Raw genomic sequence first — 20,972 nt, 5'->3', positions numbered from 1 at the left:
AGCCGTGAATACACGCACAAATGTTCAGAGCCCCACATACAAGTAGATCAAATATATCAAGCGTACATACGCTCCTACTACAGCTCTAGATAGCAGCTGTCCTAAACGGTGTGCCCCAAATATCCACCTCATGGTAGAAACTAATCATCTCCCAGTTTGACAGATGGGGAAAGTGAAGCTCCAAGACAGGCAGCTGAACTGATACCACCCAGGATAACCTACACTAGAAATGGCGTAGGAAAAAACCACAGGAAGATCTCTGGTCCCTTTTGCTGTAACTGCCAGACTATTCGTGTTTTGGTGCCACACCAAAATGCCTCACATCCTGCAAATTTGGTTATTGACAATACCAACAAACATCAGAGGCTGCTGCTGAAGATGCTGGCAGCACAAGGGACATACTATCAAGCTACGTGTACATTTGTCCTGGTGCATCAACTGCAAACAGGCAGTCCACTCCCTCTTGCCCCATCAGCTCCAAGAAGAGATCGAGGTCACACACGCTTTTCTGCTTACAGAGCACGAGAATGCAAGGGGAATTGCACAAAGGCTGATTTATGGACACAGAACTCCAGACGTGATATAAAACCACCTTTATGCTTTATGGCAGGGAAAAAGGATTTAGGAGGAAGTGAGGAAGGAAAACAAAATCCTCTCCGATGGTTTTGCTCATTGTCCTTCAAGCAAGTCAAACACATCTACAAAGGCAGATGTTTGAACTACCATCCCTTTGAAGCTCTTTTTTGACCCAGGCCAGGCTAGCAGGCCCTACGCTGTGGGGCAAATGGGCGCAAGGAGAAGTGCTATTCATACAGCAGCACGTACAAAAGGACCCAGAGACTCCGTTCAAAGGACATGGAGAGGGTCTGGCAACTGGACCACAGTTTATTTCCGAGAGGGAAAACGGCAGGAAAGCTCTGGTGGAAGAGGTGGGCAGGTGGGGATAAGAGACAGGGCTGATGTCTTCTCAGACCATAGAAGGAGCCAGCCTCATGGTTCAGCTCCCAGCCACAGGAAAGTTTCTGAACAGCAATCCCTGCTGACTTTGGTGAGGACATTACACCTAAAGACCCAGACGTAGCAAAACATTCACAGTCTCTCACCTGGCCATCCTCATGGCTTTGCAACGTTCCTCAGGCTTAACCAAGAATCCCTTAAAGAAATCCAAATCCTTTCTTTCCACATCACAGACTTGCCCGAGGAGAACGGCACCCATCTAACACCCATTCCCGTTGCCAGCGGCGGAGGAAGGCTGCAGAAATACACCAGCAGAAGACAGGCCAGCCAGGTGTGATGTCTTCACAGAGGCAGGAGCAGAAGCGAGGTAGGACCCTGGAGATGCTCCATTCTCGCAGGGTGGCCAGCAAAGGAGGACAGTCCCTGCCTGGTCTGCCTGTGCCCTCTTGTGGCTGCCTGACCATGCTGCACAGGGTAGGACCAAACCTCCAGAGAAAAAGAGGAGAGGCTACCCTCCCTCGCAAAGAATGAAGAGTCTTGTATTACTTTTTAATAGACTCTGTAGGATCCTAAAAAAAAAAAACCAACCTAAAATTGATATCCCACTCTGGAGACAGCTCTCAATCCAAAATTTAGCTGCTAAACTCAGGACAGCTGAGGAGCTGAAAAGCACAAAGCAACTCTACAGTCATCTGAGCACAGACAACAGCCCAGGCCAGACCCACCAGGGAAGGGATATACAGACACAGCTTTGAGTTTGGCAGGAGGACAGCTCTTCTAATTACTCCATCGTATCTGGTGTTGGCCCTTGTGGCTGCCTGCCACCTCCTCCTTGAAGCCCCCATCCATCCAGGGCAATTTATCCTGGCTCTCCCCTCCGCTCACAGCCCTGCTCTACTCCAGCACCAGCACTGAGGGCACAAGCAGGACGGGCAGACACCACCAGCTCTGCTCCCGCTTTGCGATAGCCGGTTGGTTTCTTTCTCCACGCCCAGATGACTTGTCCTATAAAATAGTAACATCATTTGAAAAATGGTAGTATCATTGTAGAAAAAGGCATAGGACCTTTGGGTAAGCATCGCTGCTATCTCTTGGGGTTCTCCACACCCCAGAGGTGGCAGCCCCTTCCTCTGGGCGCTTGTCGAAACTGAGCTGCCTCCAGCGCCCTCCTCTCCCTCCCACGATGTCAGATGCCAATGAGTGCGAATCCAGCCGGGGAAAATCTTACGCACCTCGCTGACCTGAACAGGCCAGGGAAATCTGCGAGCAGCAGTGAGGGACCGCTCATCCCACCAGAGGAAGGCAATGCCCACATTTACACAGGAATGGAAAGGGATGACAGGGAGACATAGGGGCCTGGCTAAGAGTGTCTCGGGGCAATCTTGTAGGGAGGACACAGGACCACAGTTCCTGGCTTTAAACACAGCGTGGAGAAGGTCACAGTGATGTTTCTGTCACACTGTCATAGCAAGCACCAGTGGCTGGGTCTCGGGGTTGCATGCAAACAGGAAAAATGGTGAAGGCCTGACCACCCTTGCATCAAGCACAAATCCAGAGGAAACCCACGGGGGTTCAGCGGTTTGTCGCCCCACGCTGGGGAGAACCTCAGCACTGCGCACTCACCCTGCCTCACCCAGAGACACAAGGTGCCCGGGGGCCAGTCTTTCTCTTACTCATCCTCATGCCAGTTTACCTTCACTGTAAAGAGCAGCCCCAGGTCCCAGAACCTGGCAGGTCTAAGGCTGTTTTCTGCTCTGGCTGTACCTCTGTTTCATTTCCCAAAGGCCTTTGATGTTTTGCTTTTTCCCCTCCACTGCCATCACCAAGAGGTGATGACCAGAGATCTTCCGTGTTAACGTCCACAGCTAAACGCAGGAGGAGAGCAAACGATTTTAGTGAAGCCCGAGTGACCCAACTTCCCAACCTGAAGAGTCCGAGAGCTGCTGCAGGGCAGGCACATGCTGCGCCCACAACCAGCTGGCATCTCCCACTCGTGCTTGCTTCTGCTGTGGCACGGAGAGCTGCACATGGGCTGGGGCCGGAGGAACCCAGCCACAGTCCCCCTTCTCCTCCTATGAAGGACAAGAAAGGGCCTGCAGGAGCTGGATCTAACTTTTGATAAGAAAAGGCAGCCTTTTTCAAATCAAGTTGCAGCTAAAAGAAGGGTGAATTGCCCGAACAGCAGGAGCAAGTTCAGTCCCCAGTGGTCCTACAACTCGTGCTTGCCAGCTCCTGCCTTTGTATCCAAAGCCCCAGGCCCTCGTGCAGCCAAGGGAAGACCTGCCAAAGAAGAGTCCATGATCCAAAAGTCTCCAGAGAAGAGAAACATTCACTCTACACCACTAAGGGACCATTGGTAATGGCAGCTTCTGAAAGGTTCCCACCGCATCTCTGCCTCCACCTGCTGATAGGAAAAGCAGGAGACTGCTCAGCCCTGCAAGGAAAGAAGGAAGAAGATCCTTGAATTAACCAGCCCTTGGGACAGCCAGCATATCCCACGCAACACTTCAAGCCAGTAAACTGACCCAGACCACAGCTGAGCTGGAAGAGACCTCAGCCTGGCTCAGCAAGAACCACACAGGCCTGCCTTGTCACAAGAAATACCTGTGATAAAACTCCGTTTGCTACCAAAACACTGTCACTTCGTCGCCTGGTGAAGTCAGGGGAACAGCCAGCTACAGGAGGGGCAGGCTGATGAAGAAAAGCATTAAAACCCCAGTCCCTCAGGACACACAGTGGCAAGAGAAGCAGAGAGCACAATGCCAGCTAAACTTGATTTTTCTCTTGGCTACCAAGCACACACGCCCCAACCAACCCAACCCTAGAACTGCAACCAGACCTTTAAAGAGGTTAATAGCAAACGTTTATTTTCCTTTATTAAAGAGCAGGGTGCAACCATCCCGCTGTTAACAGAGTGACTTCATATTAATTTACAAATTGTTCTCTCTGTTTTGTTTTAAATGTAAGACAACCTTATACAATGCATTTCTCTAATTCCTTTCATCTCAAAGTGCTTTACAAAGTGACACCGGGGGGGGGGAAATCCCACAAACCAAAACGTCTCCTACATAGAGAGATCATCTCATTCCCAGCGCTGCGATGCAGCCACGTCTGTTGTGCAATGTAGCAGCTAACGGCACAGGATGACATGTAGAGATCAAAAGGTCAGGGAGAACAGATACAAGGAGAAACTGCCAGGGATAGAATTTACCTGAGCTGAAATCTGCAGCTGGGAAAAGACATTTCTATTTTCTCCTCTAGAAAAGCTGATGTCAAATTGCCACAAGTCTGCAGACACCACCAAAAGAGATGCAAGTTTATCACTAGCTCAAGACCAGCCAGAATCTTACCCAAAGACGTATTTTCCAGGCTTTTACTCCGCATTTGAAACATATTCCTTTGGTGAAGAGTAGCAGATGTACACACTCATCTAGCTAGGGTGAGCAGCATGAGTTGGGGCACTCAGCTGTGGGAAGCAAAAGCAGAACTGGGGTGTTAACAACTCGGACTCGGAGGTCAGCCCTTTCTGAGCTGAAGGAGGTGGATTCAAAGCTAGTATGTACTGTCAGGAATGTGTTCTCCCAGCTCTGGGGATGACGGCTCAAGTTTCACATAGCTACTAAACCTCGGCAAACAATACCATATGCCATTATAGCTATAAGGAAAGGAGTCCCCTGAGGAGCAACTCAGCAGCATACTGTGAGTGTGCTCAGTGACAGGAAAGCTTGTGCTCATGGGGGTCTTCTACAGGAAGGTCACCTCAGATCTGCTGTGAAGCTGTCCTTGTATTAGGTTCCAAACAAAAACTTTTGCCTCCCTGTCTATTCCTCCCTCCCCTGGACAAAAACACAGCAGCTCAGTTAGTTTTCTTCCACTGAAGATACAGAGCTCCTACTGTAGCGTCTCTCAGGAGAGGATGAAACTTAATGGAGCTGAGGATGGTGATCTAGTTCTGGACACCAACTTGCTAAGATGGGAGTTAGGATGATGGCAGAGGGACAGGGTGACATGCCAGTCAAGAAATGCCATGTGAGATGAAACCCCCAGGGTGGGTGGTGGCTGAGCTGATTCCAGAGTCACTGAAAAAAAGGCTAAATTGGCTACAAAACACTGTCATGGCTTTAACACAGTTCTGTACAGACAAACCTGGGCCTGAGCTCAAGATATAAAGGACCTACGCTTTACAACAGCTTTAGCGATATCCTTCCCAAGCACATTTGAGGCATACAGGAACTGCAGCCACATCCCTCATGGGCACACAAAGATGTCTCAAATCTCCTCACCGGGCATGGCAGCCCAGAAGAAGCCAGGTTTCCCAGTGGACATGCATCTCTAGGTCTGATGCAATACTAGGGAGGACATCTCCAGGCCTCAAGACTGTAGCCAGCCTGGGCATGCTCCTTCTGGAGACATAAAGAACCCAGCCTGGGACCATGGTTTCTATCTAAACAGTGGGGCCAGTACTGGCCAAAGCTACCCTGAGAGCAGGAACAGCTCTAAGGCATCTGTCTGCGGGTGAGTTTTGTATCTAAGAGCCCCATAGGGGACTTCTGCACCAAGGATTGTCACAGGGCACCACCCGTGAAGGTCCGCATCTGCCTGTGACAACTGCAGCAGATCCTCTAGACCAGGAGAAAACATCCTGCAGACTGCAGCCAAGCTGCAGCCAGTGGTGAGTTACGCAATTTCCCTGCTCGTTTTCTTCTGCTGAAGGCCCCAGGTGCACATCTCTGGCCTCTGCTCCGGCTGTTCCCCCAGCCTGGATTACCCAGTGCCAAATCGCAAGCACAAACATAAATCCCCCTTTGTGACTCAGTTGGCAGAAAGCTTCTCTTGCAGGCTCCTTTAAAAGGAGCAGGGAAGACCTTGGAAACAGGCTGTTCATGGCTCTCCATAAGATTATTGCGTGCTGCTGGCATTTACAGGGCCGTTAGGGGAGTAAGTGGTCAGCAGGACCTAGGTGTATGGCTGGATGCAGCACCCTCCACCCCAAAGTATGAGTGGAAAAGATGGACAGACAGCCAGCATCTGTCCTGAAAGATTTGCTTACAAAGAAGGTCCAGGACTTCCCTTGCACAGGGCTGGCCTCAGACTATGCCAAAGCAGACTGCATATAAAAACAAAAGTTTAAAAAAAAAATGGATATACACTGCATATAGGAGACTCCAAAGAGGACAGTCTGTAGATGGCCACCCCAGAGCAGCCAGGGCCAGCCCAGCTCTGAGGGGGTAGCTTGACAGCTGCATTCCAGTCACAGTTGGAGAAGTGGGACAGCTGAAGGTGGAACTTGTGCTTCTTGTTCCTTGATCAGCTTCAGGCGGAGGGAAGGTGGGGAGGGAGTAAGGCCCTTTGCAGGAGAGGCACTGCATTCATCTGTTCGGCCGACTATGTTTGACATGCTGTTCATACAGGAGCAGTTTCCTTCCATGCTCTGCTTACATCTCACTGGGATAAAACCCAAGTTTGGCCAGAGACATCTCCCTCCGGAGCCGCATGACCTCCCAGTACATCAGATCCACTGCAAAGCAAAATGGGTGTGGGGAAGAGAAGGAAAAAAACATCAAAAATCAGTAAGCACCTGGACACCACTTCATGTTATGCTGTGCTCTCAGTGCAGCCCAGCCAGGCTCATCCCCAAAGTGAGGGAAGCAGGACAGGCCCATCACATCACCCCTTACCAGCTCCACCCCAGGGCAAAGCTCCCAACAAGTCAATAAGCAAGGAATAGGTGCATCTATTCCTCCCGCTCATGCCTTTCTTTTGTCATTTAACTGTTTCTCAAAGACACAGGGAGTTCAGGGTACCCCAAGCTGGCCCCGCTCCTGTCATGCTGAATAGGACCTCTTAATTCCTCCCAATGGCCCATAGAAGGCATCCCCACCACAGCCAGCTACTATCCCCTCTTACCATCCTGCCTCACCAAGCCCTGCTGGATATAGCGAATGTATGTGAAAAAGTTGCACACCGCTGTGATCTGAGGGAGAGAGGAAAAAAAAGGAGTCAGCTACAGAACTGCTTTGCCTGTCAATAGGCTTGCACAGCACCCAGCAGGAGACCTGTTCAGCACCTATAAAATAGTACCCCATACCACAAGATGGAAAGAGATAGGAAGAAAGCTGGTTCTAAAAAAAAAAAAAAAAATCAAAATTCTGGGCATCTGCAATCCCATCCTAAGATATTACACTATCCATGAGACACACTGTGGAAGAACTCCAATCTACTGCAGATTTGAGACATAAGTAATCACTACTTAATGTGGCAGCAAACTCTACAATCTTCCTTCAAAGAGCACTGTTCTCCAACTGAATGAAAATCTTTGGTTAAAGGTTTGTGCAGAAAGTGTATGTGTTTATGACACGTTAGAGAACTTTGGTGCAAGTGACAGAAATTAGTCAACATAAGTGCATGCACAAAACCAAAGTTTTGTCTCAGAAATAGTCACATGTTGCGGGATCAGCTCTTCTGATATACAACTCAGAAAAGAATAAACTTCTAAAATGCTCCATTGAATCAGAGCCCCAAGAGCAACATTAACAAATCATTCACCTTTTCCCTTCCCGCCAAAGAAAGGACAGCTTGTTCTCATAACCGTTTGAGTCACTGATCTGTATTGGAACAGTAACAAAAGCCAGCATTTAAAGACCAGAAAATTACTGTGTTCTACGAAGGAGAATTAAAAAATAACAATAAAGCAAAACAATCAAAGCCCTGTACTGAATCAAACCATAGAAAGTGAACACATTGAAGACAGGTTGCCTGAAGAAACATGAGGCAGAGCACCGGAGCATGACGTAGGGCTGGAGACCTGCACCCCACTCATCAACCAAGAGCCACCTCAACTTCAGGAACAAACTCAAGCCCCACAGGTCTCTGTCAGTTTGAGGGCTGACCCAAGAGCGTCTCCATCTCAGGGTTTGGAACAATTTTGGGGGGTCAAGGCACCCTGGGAAGGTAATACTCACCCTGGCCCTGCAGGATGGTGAAATGTAATAGTAATTCCCAGAATCCCCCAGCATGATGCGGTGCTTGCAGGTCCTGGGGAGGCCACTCAGAGCACATTTCCTGCAGACAAAGGAAAAACAATTCAGCCTTCAGCAATCTAGTGGCACAGCAGAGCACAGCAATTCAACAACCTCAAGACCACCCCCAAGAGATGGAAGTGGGAGCTCAGAAGCCAGACGCTGTGTCCGTTCAGCATGAAAAAGAAAAAAACCTTGGCTGATATGAGCCTTTTGCTCCTCGAAAGATTCCATAAATGGCAAGTTTAGAAGACCTTAGGCTAAATATCAGGAAGCGTGAATTATTCCATGCCCAAGCAAACCAAGGCTATACCCTTTCCCTGGCAGACAGCCCAAGACAAAACCACAGAAAATATTGAAGAGGTGAGGCTGGAGCAGAGTATAACAAATGTTATCTGGTCTCTGCACATCTCCTCCATGTTCCAGGCAAGGCTTTCGCTGAAGGAGTTCTCCTCAGGTGTATCAGCTTTCCTGATGGGATGCAAACATGCTGGCTGGGGGCCAAACCTGGTCTCAAAACAGGTAAATCCAGTATTTGAGCAGAATTTGCTTATGCTGAGAACTCAAAACAAGCCACACTGCAGCATTTATGCTAGGCTCCTATTAAATAATTTGGGCCTGATTCGAAGCTACTCTAGTTGAAACCACATGGAGTGACTTTGTACTGACTTCAGGGGGCTTTGGATAAGGCTTGCAGTTCCTAAGAACAAGCCAATCCCTTCTTGTGCAGACAGGGAAGAAGCTTGGCTTCATAACTGTAAGATTTCAGAGTGAGTGAAGAAAATAGTCTTTTCAAAACAGCTCAGCTCCCAAGGAGACCACCAAAAGACGTAATCAGCAAGGGTGCAGCATGCCTCTATTTTCTTGCCATTTCCTTCTGTTATTTGCAAGACGAATGGTTCCCAGCACCAGCCAGTTGCCCTTCCTTCATCACCACTTAAAGCAGTAAAGCAGAATTTTCCGCTGCATAGTCACCACCACATTCCCCGGAGACCTAGTGCCTGCACGGTGGGAAGAGGAACATCACTCCCCAGCTGCAAAAAAACTGCTCTGTGGGCCATGAAAGATGACAACACGCAGGACCTGATGTTTCAGAGAGCTTCTGAGCATTCCACTGCTTTCCACTGCTAACAAGGCAATTATTAGTTACGAGTGGAAGCATGGGCTGTAAGTGTCCAGATGCAAAGAGAAGTAATCATTGCTCAAATATTAACACAACTTACGGAGATCAAATCCTCAGAAGGTGCAGGATGACTGATACCTTTGTAAATGAGATACCTTTAAGAGGTCCTAAATTTGAGCATTGCAGCGTACTGGAAAAAAAGACTCCTGCTGGTCACTCTTGGCTTGGTTGATACCACTGGTGTAACGCCAGCTATCACAACTGTACTAGAAGTAACCTAAACCACAGCACTTGGACACCTGCCCTTCAGCACTCTACACACCTCAGGGCACTTCACTGGGCGTGCCATCATGAAAGCCAGTTGTCCTCAGAACCTCCTGGCCAGCATTTTGCTCTGATGCTATATAGGCAATGTCACATAGTGGCCAACTTAGTCCCTGCCTGTCTAAACTCCTCAAACTGTTGCACTGTGGTCTGTACAGTACTGTACAATTAGGTCTGGTAGGTCCCAGCTTGGGCACAGACCCCAGCTTTCTCCTTTCTGGTCCATAGCATGTCCAAAGTTGCCATAAAAATCAGTGTTTTGCATCTGGGAAACAAAGGGGAACAAATTCCTTTTGGGTTTTTTATTGCCAATAGCAAGATTCCTTACCATCCTGTCTGGGTGGAAATTAAACAGAGTTAAAAAGTTAGCTTAGTTCAGCTCTAGCCTCAAAGCTGCTAAATTGCACTAAGTTAGTAACTTGTTAATGGATTAGAGATCTTTGATCACTGACTAAAAAACAAATACTTCACTTACGTTACAATTTGTGACCGGAACCCACTGTGAAGACACGGAAAAAAAAATAAAAATGAAAACGATAAAGATAAACACAGGATGGGTTGTTCTTGGAACAGGCCTGACACATACTCATGGAACAATTTACCTAAAGATGGCAGAAAATGCAGAAGAGAGTGGTAGGAAACCTGCATGTGAGCAGCAGTTACTGTCACAGGAACACTTTCGCTTAGAAGGTGCTCTGCTTGAAGGTAAGGGAGGGAAGAACAAAGAGGGAGAGCCCTGACTGAACTTAAATTCAGTAGCTGAATAAAATCCCCTATCTTCATCTGGATTATCATGTCACTCCTGCTAGTGCTCCTCTTCTTTGAGGCAATCTCAAGTTGTCTGTCACATCAGACACAGTCACACAAGCTCTGGAGCAGCCATAGCCCCAATTCTGATGGCAAGGTGACAGCATCAGGTGGGGAAGACGATAAGCAGCAAGAGGAGATCTCTTCTGACCCAGGCTCAAACCCACCTGGTGCATCAGCAAGGTCAGGAGTGCAAGGTGAGCTCAAACCTCACAAGACGCAAGAACATGAGATAACGTAGCTCTGACTTAATCCTTTCACCCTAGGTTATGCACAAACACACCTTCAGAGAACATTAAACAAGTTGCTACCTTAAGGGAAAAAAAAAAAACCAAACTCCTCCCAAGCCAAGGGCACTAACACATCACCAGGTTATCCCCCAGAATGGTAAAACTACAGTACATAGCTGAGCTGAGCTAATTCCCCTTCTCACACACAGAGTTGAGCTGAACTACCACTGGTCATAGGCTAGGAGAACACTCAGCTGAGCCCTTTGAACTGTTCAACTCAACTGACTGAGCAAGGCCTGGCCAAACTCCACTAGATGGTACAAAAAGACCAGTAGCAAGGAGAGGACAAGAGAGCACAAGCACGGTTCCTTACTTTGGCCCACCGCTCTCTTCTGCTGACACCTTCACCACAGGCAGTGTCTGGGAAGCAACCGGCTCAATGGTGAGTGTATTCTGCTCCACAGCCACTCGCACCAGCTCCGACAGCTGTGGCAAAGAGAAATGAGTTCAGATACGAATGCACAAAGGTCATCTCCATAAAGGTCCAACTTTGGTGCTGCTGGACTGTGCAGTTTTTGTCCTCCTTTTCCAGCACTCACCTCCTGCTTAGTGAAGTCCAGACAAGGTCCTACATCTTCTCGATAAATTCTGTCCAGGAAGGAGCAGGATTTATCCAAAGTTGGAGATTCCTTCCAGGCTTGGAACTCAGCAAATAAAATGGAGTCGACCTGCAGCAAGTACCCAAGAGGAGCCGGAAGAGGGAAGGTGGGTGGAGAGAGAGATACCATATCAGAAGGTATCTGTTACTATGCAGGTAACCTAACTATGAAACATCTGCTTTGGCATCTAGAAAGGGTCAGACATCACAGAAGTGTCTGAGGGAAGCTGGCTTGCTCCAAGGATCTTTCATCTCTCACCCATCAGCAGTTCTGTGCCAGACTGACACAGCCATACTGGGCTTATTCTGCCAGAAACCTGCAGGCACCTCTCTATCCCATCTTCCTCCAAGCCAGGGCAGCACCTCTGCTGCAGGAAAGCCACCACACAACCACCGAACAGACCAACTGCCCACTCAGCCCATGGCAGGAATGACAAGAGCAGCTGAATGGCAAAGCACAATGGCAACGGCAGCCGGGACACAGGAGGCAGAACCCTTCTGTAAGGAAAGGAACGCTACAGAAAAGGATGAATTGGAAAAAGCTATTAATAAACATCCATCAACAGGACTACATTCTGTGAGCCAAGTATAAGCTCACAGGGTATGCCAGCCCTTTAAAGACCACTCCAAGCCCAGAACTCTGGTGTTTGGGGAGTCGCAGAAGTAATGGCAACACTGGGCAGCCACATAGGCTTGCAGAGGCAAGCTGACTGTAGGAAAGGAAGTCTCTCAAAGGGAACTCAAACCGTAGGAACAACTTTCCCCATTCTAATGTCTGCTCATTGCCTTTTACAGGTGGGCCCGCAAGCATTATCACTGCTGAGCAGAAAGGGACCCAGGACAGAGCTTGCTCCCATCCCCTGAGCCAGCAGCAAGGTTGCTCCCTCCATCCCTATCTGGCTGAAAATACTTCAGTCCTGAAGACTCTCTGGGACCTGACATTTAAACCCCAGATGGATCATTAGTGGAACCACCAACCTGACTGACAAGTCATCTCCTTAAAAGGCCAGCAAATCCTGTTAAAGCTGCTGAAAGGAAAAACAAAACTAAAGAAGCCCTGCTGAGCAACACAAAGAACGTAAGTGAACAAGGCTGAAACAGGTCTGGGTTCTAGCACACTGGCACTATGCTATGGAGACTGCTCACCTGGTGGCAGGAGACAGCTTCAGAGCCACACGATGGAAAAACAAATTGAGAAAAACACAAAACCAAACCAAAACAAAAAAAAAAGGAGGTTAGCACAAAAGGAAGCTAGAACTGAAAGGCTGGAAGCGTGAGAGGCAGATGGGTCCCACCCCTCCCCAACGCTGTCCAGAAAGGTTACCTGCCGCAAGGGTGAGGAAGCATCTTCCCCCAAGGCCTGCCAGCTTGGCTCATAGGTGATGTGGATAGCCTTCCCGGGGATGATACAAAGGAGCAGAGAGAGGAGAGCAGGTAACCCTGACTTTGAGGGCAGAGGAAGAGACAGACAGTGAAGGAAAAGGTTTAGAGAGACAAGCAAGAAAGGGAGGTAAAAAACATGAGGCAAAACAGAAGATACAAAGAAAGGCTCAAGCCCTCCCTTCCAGGGAACTAAGCGTGCTGTTCAAGACATCACAGGGCCACAAGCCACACCTTTTGACTTCAGCTTGAGGTGCAAAAAGGGAACAGAAATTCTGTCATTTTTAGGCTCAATTTAAGATGGGCCACATTTTTTCCATAGAGCACCAAGCACCAACGGTCTGAATACCAGGTTCCCTTTATCACCTCTCACATTGGCCACCAAGGAATTTGAGAGATGGAAATTAACAAGTCGACAAAAAACTACCCCACCCTTGATATATAAAATTATTAATCACTTTGGAAGCTGTAGCCCTGGGATTTTAAGCCCCAGGATATCTGCACCATTTGGAAGTTACCTACACAAAGAAATACAGGTCCAAATCTTTAACAAGCAAGTCACAAGAGCTAGCATTTCTCTGAAGACCATCAACACGAGCTTTGCTGAGGCTGAGCCAAGAACAGCAAAATGAACTACCCAGTAAGCAAAAATTACCTCTGCTTACTGTAGGCAGAGAGCAATTTCTACAGGGTAGTCAGTGGTTCACCGAACTGGGCTCCCAGTTTGGAGCTCCTTTGTTCTGACTGGAGGAATGGTTAGCATTGGGATAGGTCACAGGACCTTAAAAAGATTAAAACCTTTTTCTTCCTGGCCCTCAAAGCAGCTTCTAGCTGACTGCATTTGATTCCAACTTCCAACGTATCTGGACGGTTCCCTGCTTGACCAAGAGAAACCAGCAGATCAGGCCTTCACAGTTACTGAACTGATTTTTCCCTTTGGCTTTCTTTCTGACATAGCTTTTGTTCCTCTCTGCCTGTGAAAGGAGTTAAAGACCTTCATTTCTCATTGCTATTGCTGCCTCAGGACAATGGCTATAGCCAATGTTGCCTGAAGCACTTCATCCAAACTCTAGCAACAAGAGCTCTGCGCAGAAGCTGACAAGGCACATTCATTGAATCCACTGCCAAAAGCAGACGTTACCAGTGTCGTCCATACAGTCCTGTTTGGTGAGAGCATTAATTTCACAAGTGGCCCTTTTGCATATGTTCTCACACAAGCCAAGTGACCAGGTACCCTTGTGCTCCCTCAACAATTCTTCATGACACAGCTCCCCAGAAAAATCACTAGGGAGACATATTCCCCCACCACATTCTCATTCTTCCTGACAAAGTGCCATAAACTGCCTCCTTTTTGCTCCCAGGACAGCTGTGTACACATCTGTCTAGTGGAAAGTTCCCAGACGGAAAGATCTGGCTAGTAGGAAGAAGTGTTATTTATACCCATGGTCACAGCAGGTGGGGAACTATCAAAAGATCACCAAAGGGAATTAAACAGGGTTTGTTTGAAAGATATTCACAAATGCTTTGTCTGCTTCTCTGCCTGGTTCCTTCCAGAGAGGAAGGAATTAAATATAATTAATTAAATATATGCTCTACAAAGAAGAGGAAGTGACATGCCCAAGAACACAGAACAAGTTACAGAGACTACAAGTTGACGGAGGTGTCCTGGCGTCCAAGCCAAACTAGGTAAAGAGAAGAAAGAGCAGCAAATCATGCCAGAACAGGTAGTGGACTCAACTGCCAAGATGCAGCAAAAAACTGGCTTCTGCTCAGCAACTCCTGACATATCCACTCTCAGCACTGGTAACTCCTGGGTCTGTTCATGCCCTCCAGGGATCCCTCAACTGCTTCCTCTAGCAGTTGTCCTGACGCAGCCTTCAGTGTGCTTCCCAGAAGAGGAAATCTCCACAAATGGAAACCCTCCAGAGCCTGCCTCAGCACAAATTTAGGGAACAAGCCACATTACTGCACAAACAGCTTCTCCCAACACTGAAACCACAGAGCTCTCCAGAAAGCCCAAGTCAGAAGCCGCACAGCTCCCCGAGCACAGTGACGGCAGTGGCTCCAAGGCCGATGCAGTGAATGGCCCTCACCCACCTCTTTGCACTCATGACTGACTGGCTCTGGAGTCACATTCTGGCTGGCAGCTGAGACCATTGCGCTGCTGGTGCTTTTGTTTCGCCCATGGCCCTTCCTGAAGACAGCTTTAGAAGGGCTCTGGAGCTGAGGGTGCAGCTCCCGGTTCGGAGAGGAAGGTGTGGACGTGATCACCAGCGTCTTCAGAGCTGTTACCTCTGCCTGCAGCATGTCGATCTGAGGAGACAAGGCAAGAGTCAACAGCACCTTCAGGACCTGCTGAGCTCAAGCTTGCTGCACCCCACCAAGCACTAAAGCCACAGGGAACCAGCTACAAGCCCAGTCATGAAGCCTTCTCCCCATTCTCCCAAATGCTCACCATCACCCAGAATTTTAAACAGGGCTAAACAGCAGCTATTCGGGAACCCATCCCTCTGCTCCTCACTCTGAGCACATTTTGCCCTAGGCTCTTTTTAGACCCAATAACCCAGAAGAAATTTCTCTCTCCTTCAAGAAGGAACCAGTTCAGCAGCCCTGTGATGCAGCCTTGTCAGGAAATTCCAACTCCCCAGCTCCCTGCCCCATCCATCCCCACAGCTGTGGCAATTAAACAGCATATCACTTCTCTGTGGTTCCCCTGGCATCCATTTCTCAAAGGGGAGCTGAATCAGCAGCAGACTGCAAGGATGCCTCTTCCCCCTCACTCAGTGTCTGCTGGAGAAGGAAGAGAGCAAATGCAGCATCTCAGAGAGACCGAGCTGCAAGCACTTTACTCTCCTCCAGCCAACAAACAGCACCATGGCCAGGCTGGGGCAGGGATGGCACCAACCTAGCACAGATCGAATCACAGAGAGTGCAGTTCTCACCTTCCCCCGTGCCTCCCTCAGCTGTTTCTCTGACGCCGCCTGTTTAGTGTTTGCTTCTCTCACCATCTTGTGCGCCTCCTGGACCAGAGAGAATTTTAGTCTGCCTGTTGCAGCCCCAACTCATAAAGCCACCAGGGCAGGGCAAAGCTCTGCCGTATTGCATGCTCTGGGCAAGCCAGCAGGGGGAGAGGCATCACTGCCACATCCAAGGGTTTTACTCTGTCAGCTGTGAAGAGCCTTCCCCCAGAATTTCCCAGAGAAGGCTCTCAGTGCCACAGCCTGGAGTACATCCCCCTCCTAGGAGTGTAGTTGGCTAAACTAAAGAGTTTAGCTGGCTGAGGCCAAGGTCATCTCTTTCACTGATACGGACTGCTGTGAAGAAAGCTAGAAGCAAGGGCCTGCCCCTCCTTGCCCTTGGGAATTGCTTTAAAGCTGAGGCTTTACCATTAGCACCCACCTATGCTACATCACAGCTGCGTAGCAGCTCTGTCTGTGCCCAGTCCAATACCTCTGCGACTCTGACCTTGACTCAGACCCACTAGCTTGGCTTCCTGACTTGACCTCAGGCCTGCGTTGCCACTGCAGAATTGCTGGTTGATCACTGGACTGTTTTCTGAGCCTGATTGCTGTCTGTGGCACAGACCCTGATTCAGTCTTGGCTCCTCACCGGCGAGGTCACGGCTCTTGCCTGACTTGTTATTGCACTTTGCTCCCACTTCCCTCGCGGAGCGGCCAGCCCTCACTGCTCTGGGCATGGCTGCAACATAGCAGGAACCGCAGCTCAGGTGGGGGCCAAATGGCTTAAAAGCATCTCCCACAGGAAGAGGGGAGCAGTGTGAGCTCCAGCTGAGGCCTCCCCGCCGCGCTGTCTGGAAGCAGTCTGTCTAAGGCCACCAAAGGAAGGGGACAGCCCTCAGCTACGTTACCTCTAAGTTTGCCCTGAGCCCAGGCAGCCAAATCTCCAGGAGGGGGATGCTCTCTTGGCCCTCACACTCAGCACCAGCTTGTGTTTCAAAGGTACAGATGGGCTCTGGCTTTCCTCACTGCCCAGTCAGATCCAGATATTAGAGCTGCTGGTAAATGGGATTTTGCCAGGATAGAACTTGGCAAGAATCACTTTACAAAAAAAAAAAAAAAACAAAAAAACCAACTACCAGGCTTTCTGAACGCTCACTGGAGCAGAGTGTATGAGGACATCCAGCTTGTTCTCACCCCAAGCAAGGGCTGACACGAGCCAGGGAATCATCTCTATTACACAGCAACTGCTGCCCAGACTACAGAGCAGGCATGGGAGAGGGACAGGGAGCTATGCTTAGCTCCAGCTACAGCATCCCCACATCTGTTTTTGCTACCAAATGTACAGACCCACAACTACTGTGCTCTTTATGCCACCCCACAGCTGCTAGAAGGGGAAAGAAATGCATGCAAATGCTCCCCAGGAGCAAGTACAAGCCCCTGCTCTGAGGTTCTGCCTGCAGCACTACCCAGCTCCGCTTCTCCAAGTGGGAAAGAACAACAGGGGAAAGGAGGAAACTGTGGGAGGAGATGGCTGGAAGTTCAGGGAAAGCCTGTCTTAAAGGAGTTGGATGTAAGCTTAGCTTAAGAAATTATGGGAAAAGGAAGAGGGTGGTACCTCAAATAGGCTAGCTGTTAACTCCTCTAGTTCCTGCTCCAGTTGTTCTCTGACTTTTGACAACCTCTCACATTCTTTGTCCTTCAGCTTCAGCTCCTGTTGCGGAAATGGAGAGGGACACGTGAGCTCACAGCAGGCCCCAGTGGTGCTGATGCCTGCTGGACCCCACCAGTCAATCACAACCTTTCCTCCCCACCACAGCACGGATCCCCGGCCCAAGACTCCTGTCGCTAAACTCTGTACCGTGTCACCAAAGGCATCCCTCCACAAGTTGTAGCAGGCTTTTCAGGCTGGAATTGCTCATTTGCCACTAGCAAGGAGGATCCATAGTAAGCACTGCCTGCCTCAAGCTGCTTTCTGCAGCAGGTTTCCAGGACTAATTTGGATGTTGGCCCAGAGGCTTTGGGTCAACCTAGCAACTGATGTCCTGCTCCAAAGCACTTTAGGGCCACCTCAGCTCAATCTCTCTCCTCTTCTGCCTGCTCCCAACTGCAGCACAGCCACATTCAGACCCTGCTCCCCTCAGCACCACCCACTGCTCAAATCTGTGCCAGCATCCTCAGGTGTTCTCACAAACTCTGGGCCTTACCTTTTGTGCTTTATGCAGCTCTTCCTTCAGGAATTCAGACCCCTTTTCACGGATCTCCACTGAAGAGCTGCGTAGACGTGACACATTGAGCTGCTCGGTAGACTGGGTCTCATCCACACCTCCCGCATCCTGGCACCCAGTCTCTGGCTCCTCCTTGCTGCCTTTGGATGGCATTAGTGTCCTCCAGTGTCCCACGGCTGCTTGCTTCTGGCTGTCTTCCTCAAAATTGGCCTGGCTGTGGGGTACCAGCACAGTGAAACTTTACATGGGGGCAAATTCACAGCCTTCCTCTAACACTCGCAACACATCCACCTCCAGCCTGCCAGAAGCACTGAAGTGAGGCAGGGAGGGTGATGGTGTACGAAGAGGCCAGGGCTGGCTTAGAGGACCTGCTTTGTGTCCAGCAGCAGCAGCACCAGCTCCTTTACCCTGCACGCAGGCACTGCCTCCCTATCAAAGTGCTTCACCCTTCTGGCATGGATTGCTTCCAGACCAGCAACAGAAGACGAGATGATGGTCTAAAAGACTTTGGGGGAAAATCTCCTATCCTGGGATCTTTAAGAATCACACCAAGTCTAGTTTGAGATGCCCAGCCTGCACTCCTTTTGAGAAGGGCTAGTTTCTCAACAGTGAGTTGAGATAATTCCGGACACACAAAACTTAGTAGGCAAAGCAATGCTATTAGTAACTCCTGGTTTTACCCTTCTCAACCAGCATGTCCCAGATACTATTAACTCGGGATAAAGCAGGAGAACTAAAGACAGCCGCTCCAGGAATCCCATTCTCGCCTGCTTGCAGAGAGAAACAGACTGCAGCTGGCTTGTTTAGGACTCCGGTATACACCCAGTAGACCTAAGTTCAGAGACACTGCTTCCCCAACTGAAGGAGAGTAGCAAGAAAAAACGAGTACAGCTCTCCCATTCCCCAGCAATATACAGACCCTAATTCCCTCCGCTGCAAACCCAACCTTCCTCTCCCCCCAACCCTGCTTCAGAGGGAAAGGATCTATTTTTAACCTACTGTTTTCCCACCAAAGCCCTGTCTAAAACACTATATTCCCATTGAGCTGAGATGAAGCCCCATTTTTTAGTTTCAGTGGCTGGCAAGTACAGATGTACTAGAAAGTCACCCAGGACACTGTTCCCCAGTGCTCGTAGGACTTTGTCAACTGTCAACAGACTAACACAGACCCTGGAAGAGGCTGATGAATTTAGTAGGCTTTGCAGCTGCTGGGGTCTTATGAGAGGAAAACTTAGGCTTGAGTGCCTGCATGATAGGACACTGCAATCATAGCGTTGCCTAGAGCACATGCATCACCCCTTCTTCATGCATTGAACTCTTCTCACGTGGTCACTTGCTGTTTGAAGTCAGCGGGAGCGCGATCAAGCCTTGCACACACGGAAGCTTTCTATCATGTCCAGCCGCTCAGCAGGACGCACACACTGCACTACAGATTAACCTGCTGCCAGTTATCTCTGGGTCACAAGCCTTAGCTGAGCTGTGGTGCTATCCTCTTCATCCACAGCACCAATCCCTCCTCCCACACACTCCTGGCTACTGCTTCTTGCCCTCTACCTTCTCCTGCAGAGAAGCTATCACCTTCTTTTGGTTAGGTTCACTTTCTCTTCTTCTCTTTTCCCAATCTCTGTATACTCCTCTCCTGAATTTGCCCTACCTCCTGTATTGCAGTCAGGCCGCACTCTTCCCCCTCGCTCTGACTCCAGCCCCATACTGCACGACAGAGCACAGACCGAGCTTATCTCCTCAGCCACGTGCAGCTCAAAAGAGCCTCGTTCTCCCTCATCTCACCCAAACACAAAAGGCAGTCAAACCATGAGACCCAACTACTGACAGGCCTTTTTCTCCTAGGCTAAGCCACCTGGCAACAGCATGGTGCTACCACCTTTTCTACTCAAATTGCTCCCTTTCTGCCCCCCCTCAAGCCGTCCATGAGCAACAGTTGTCCAGTCATCTTCCAAAGAGGGAAAGAAGCAGCAGCTACCAGCTAAATCAGCTCAGGTACCACAGGAAAGCATGTGGAAAAGCACACATGGAAAACTCGCTGAGCCCTTGGAAGACGAAGAGCACAGGATCATCCCCGCTGCCATGCCACGCCAAATGGACAGCATTTTGACTAAGAAGGTAGGAAAGGATGGAAACTAACTAGTGTCCCATTGGCTTCACCTGGTTTTACTGAACATTCACTGGGAAGGTCTAGAAAAGGGAGGCTCATCCTGGTGATACTACTAAATTTGGACGTGTGGAAAACAACATAAAAGGGTGCCTTGGGGAAAGAGCAAGAAAATAAAATTAGTTTTGGCTAGAGGAAAAAGGACAGACAGTGCCTCCAAGCAAAGATAATTCATCCTGAGCTATTCAGCATGCTGGGACTGCTTGATAAAAAGCAGTATGCACAAACATGGAGGGATACGCCTGACTGAACGAGCCACAACCAACAGGAACTCCCAGACTGGGCAGGCATCTACAGTTTGAGGTGCGAGAGAGCACGCAAGTGCAACCTACATGGTGTTCAGCGTGTAGAGTGCCTGCTCCATCCAGTTAGGCTGCTCTGCTGGCACATTTGGTTAATCAGAGGAAAGGCAGAACTGCCCAGAAGAAATAAAATGGTTTAGAATGGTCAAGATTAGCTAACACAGATCACTTACCTAAACAGTGACATCGCTAATGGGATGAGGAGGTCTCCAAAGGCTCCAAACACTAAGGAAGGGGAGGGATCAAGCAAGAGAATGACCCAAAGGAAGGAATGAAACCCATTACAGGAAGGTGGGGACGTAATGAGACCAATTCATCCCTGCCACAGAGATCAGGGGAGGTTCTCTGGGATGGATTTGCCACGAACCAGGGGAGCATGCCAAACAGAGAGGTCTGTTCAAGAGTTAAACCATTTTTCAGGTGGCATAGTGGAAGCCCTCACTGCTGTGGACTTTTGAGATTAGACACAGTAAGTTGCAGAGAGCACACCTCTCCAGGTTCTCCTGCACTAGAGAAGAAACACACCAGAAGGGCCCCAGCCAGACCAAGCACCTCCAGCTTCTGTGATCAGAAGGAAAAAACAAACAAACAAAAAAACCAGAGCACAGAGGAAAAGCTAGATTCAAAACCAAGCAGCTAGCAAAAAAAATAAAGAAGCTGCAAGGAAAAGGGGCATTTCAACAGTCCACTAAACTACTAAGACAGCCAATCTAACCCACACATAACAGGAAGAAAAAAAAAAATCTTGTTTCTTTATGACTCTCAAGTTCTCAGATGAAAGTTGTTTGTCTTGGGAGACAGGTATTCCAGGGTATTT

At 49.1% G+C, this 20,972-nt stretch overlaps 1 protein-coding gene across 1 annotated transcript; it reads right to left on the bottom strand.

Annotated features, from left to right (window-relative positions):
- Positions 1 to 6,180: 6,180 nt before the first annotated feature.
- RAB3IL1 (RAB3A interacting protein (rabin3)-like 1) lies at positions 6,181 to 20,511 on the bottom strand. Its single transcript, XM_009580546.1, has 10 exons — positions 20,329 to 20,511; positions 17,663 to 17,897; positions 17,074 to 17,169; positions 15,441 to 15,518; positions 14,596 to 14,811; positions 11,060 to 11,188; positions 10,834 to 10,946; positions 7,920 to 8,019; positions 6,865 to 6,931; positions 6,181 to 6,475 (listed from the first exon to the last, which is right to left on the bottom strand). Exons 1-10 carry the CDS (start codon positions 20,340 to 20,342, stop codon positions 6,393 to 6,395), a joined length of 1,131 nt encoding a protein of 376 aa, XP_009578841.1. The 5' UTR covers positions 20,343 to 20,511; the 3' UTR covers positions 6,181 to 6,392.
- Between the last annotated feature and the right edge of the window lie 461 nt (positions 20,512 to 20,972).

Source organism: Fulmarus glacialis, unplaced genomic scaffold, assembly GCF_000690835.1.
Source record: "Fulmarus glacialis isolate BGI_N327 unplaced genomic scaffold, ASM69083v1 scaffold3746, whole genome shotgun sequence".
Classification (NCBI taxonomy): Eukaryota; Metazoa; Chordata; class Aves; order Procellariiformes; family Procellariidae; genus Fulmarus; species Fulmarus glacialis.
The sequence above is the reverse complement of the archived record's forward strand: the minus strand, read 5'-3'. Positions and strand labels throughout refer to the sequence as shown.

Coding starts and splice junctions, on each gene's coding strand:
- RAB3IL1 (XM_009580546.1), bottom strand. Junction 10,947..11,059: donor TGGACTTCACTAAGCAGGAG/GTGAGTGCTGGA, acceptor TCTTTGCCACAG/CTGTCGGAGCTGGTGCGAGT. Junction 6,932..7,919: donor CACCATCCTGCAGGGCCAGG/GTGAGTATTACC, acceptor TCTCTCCCTCAG/ATCACAGCGGTGTGCAACTT.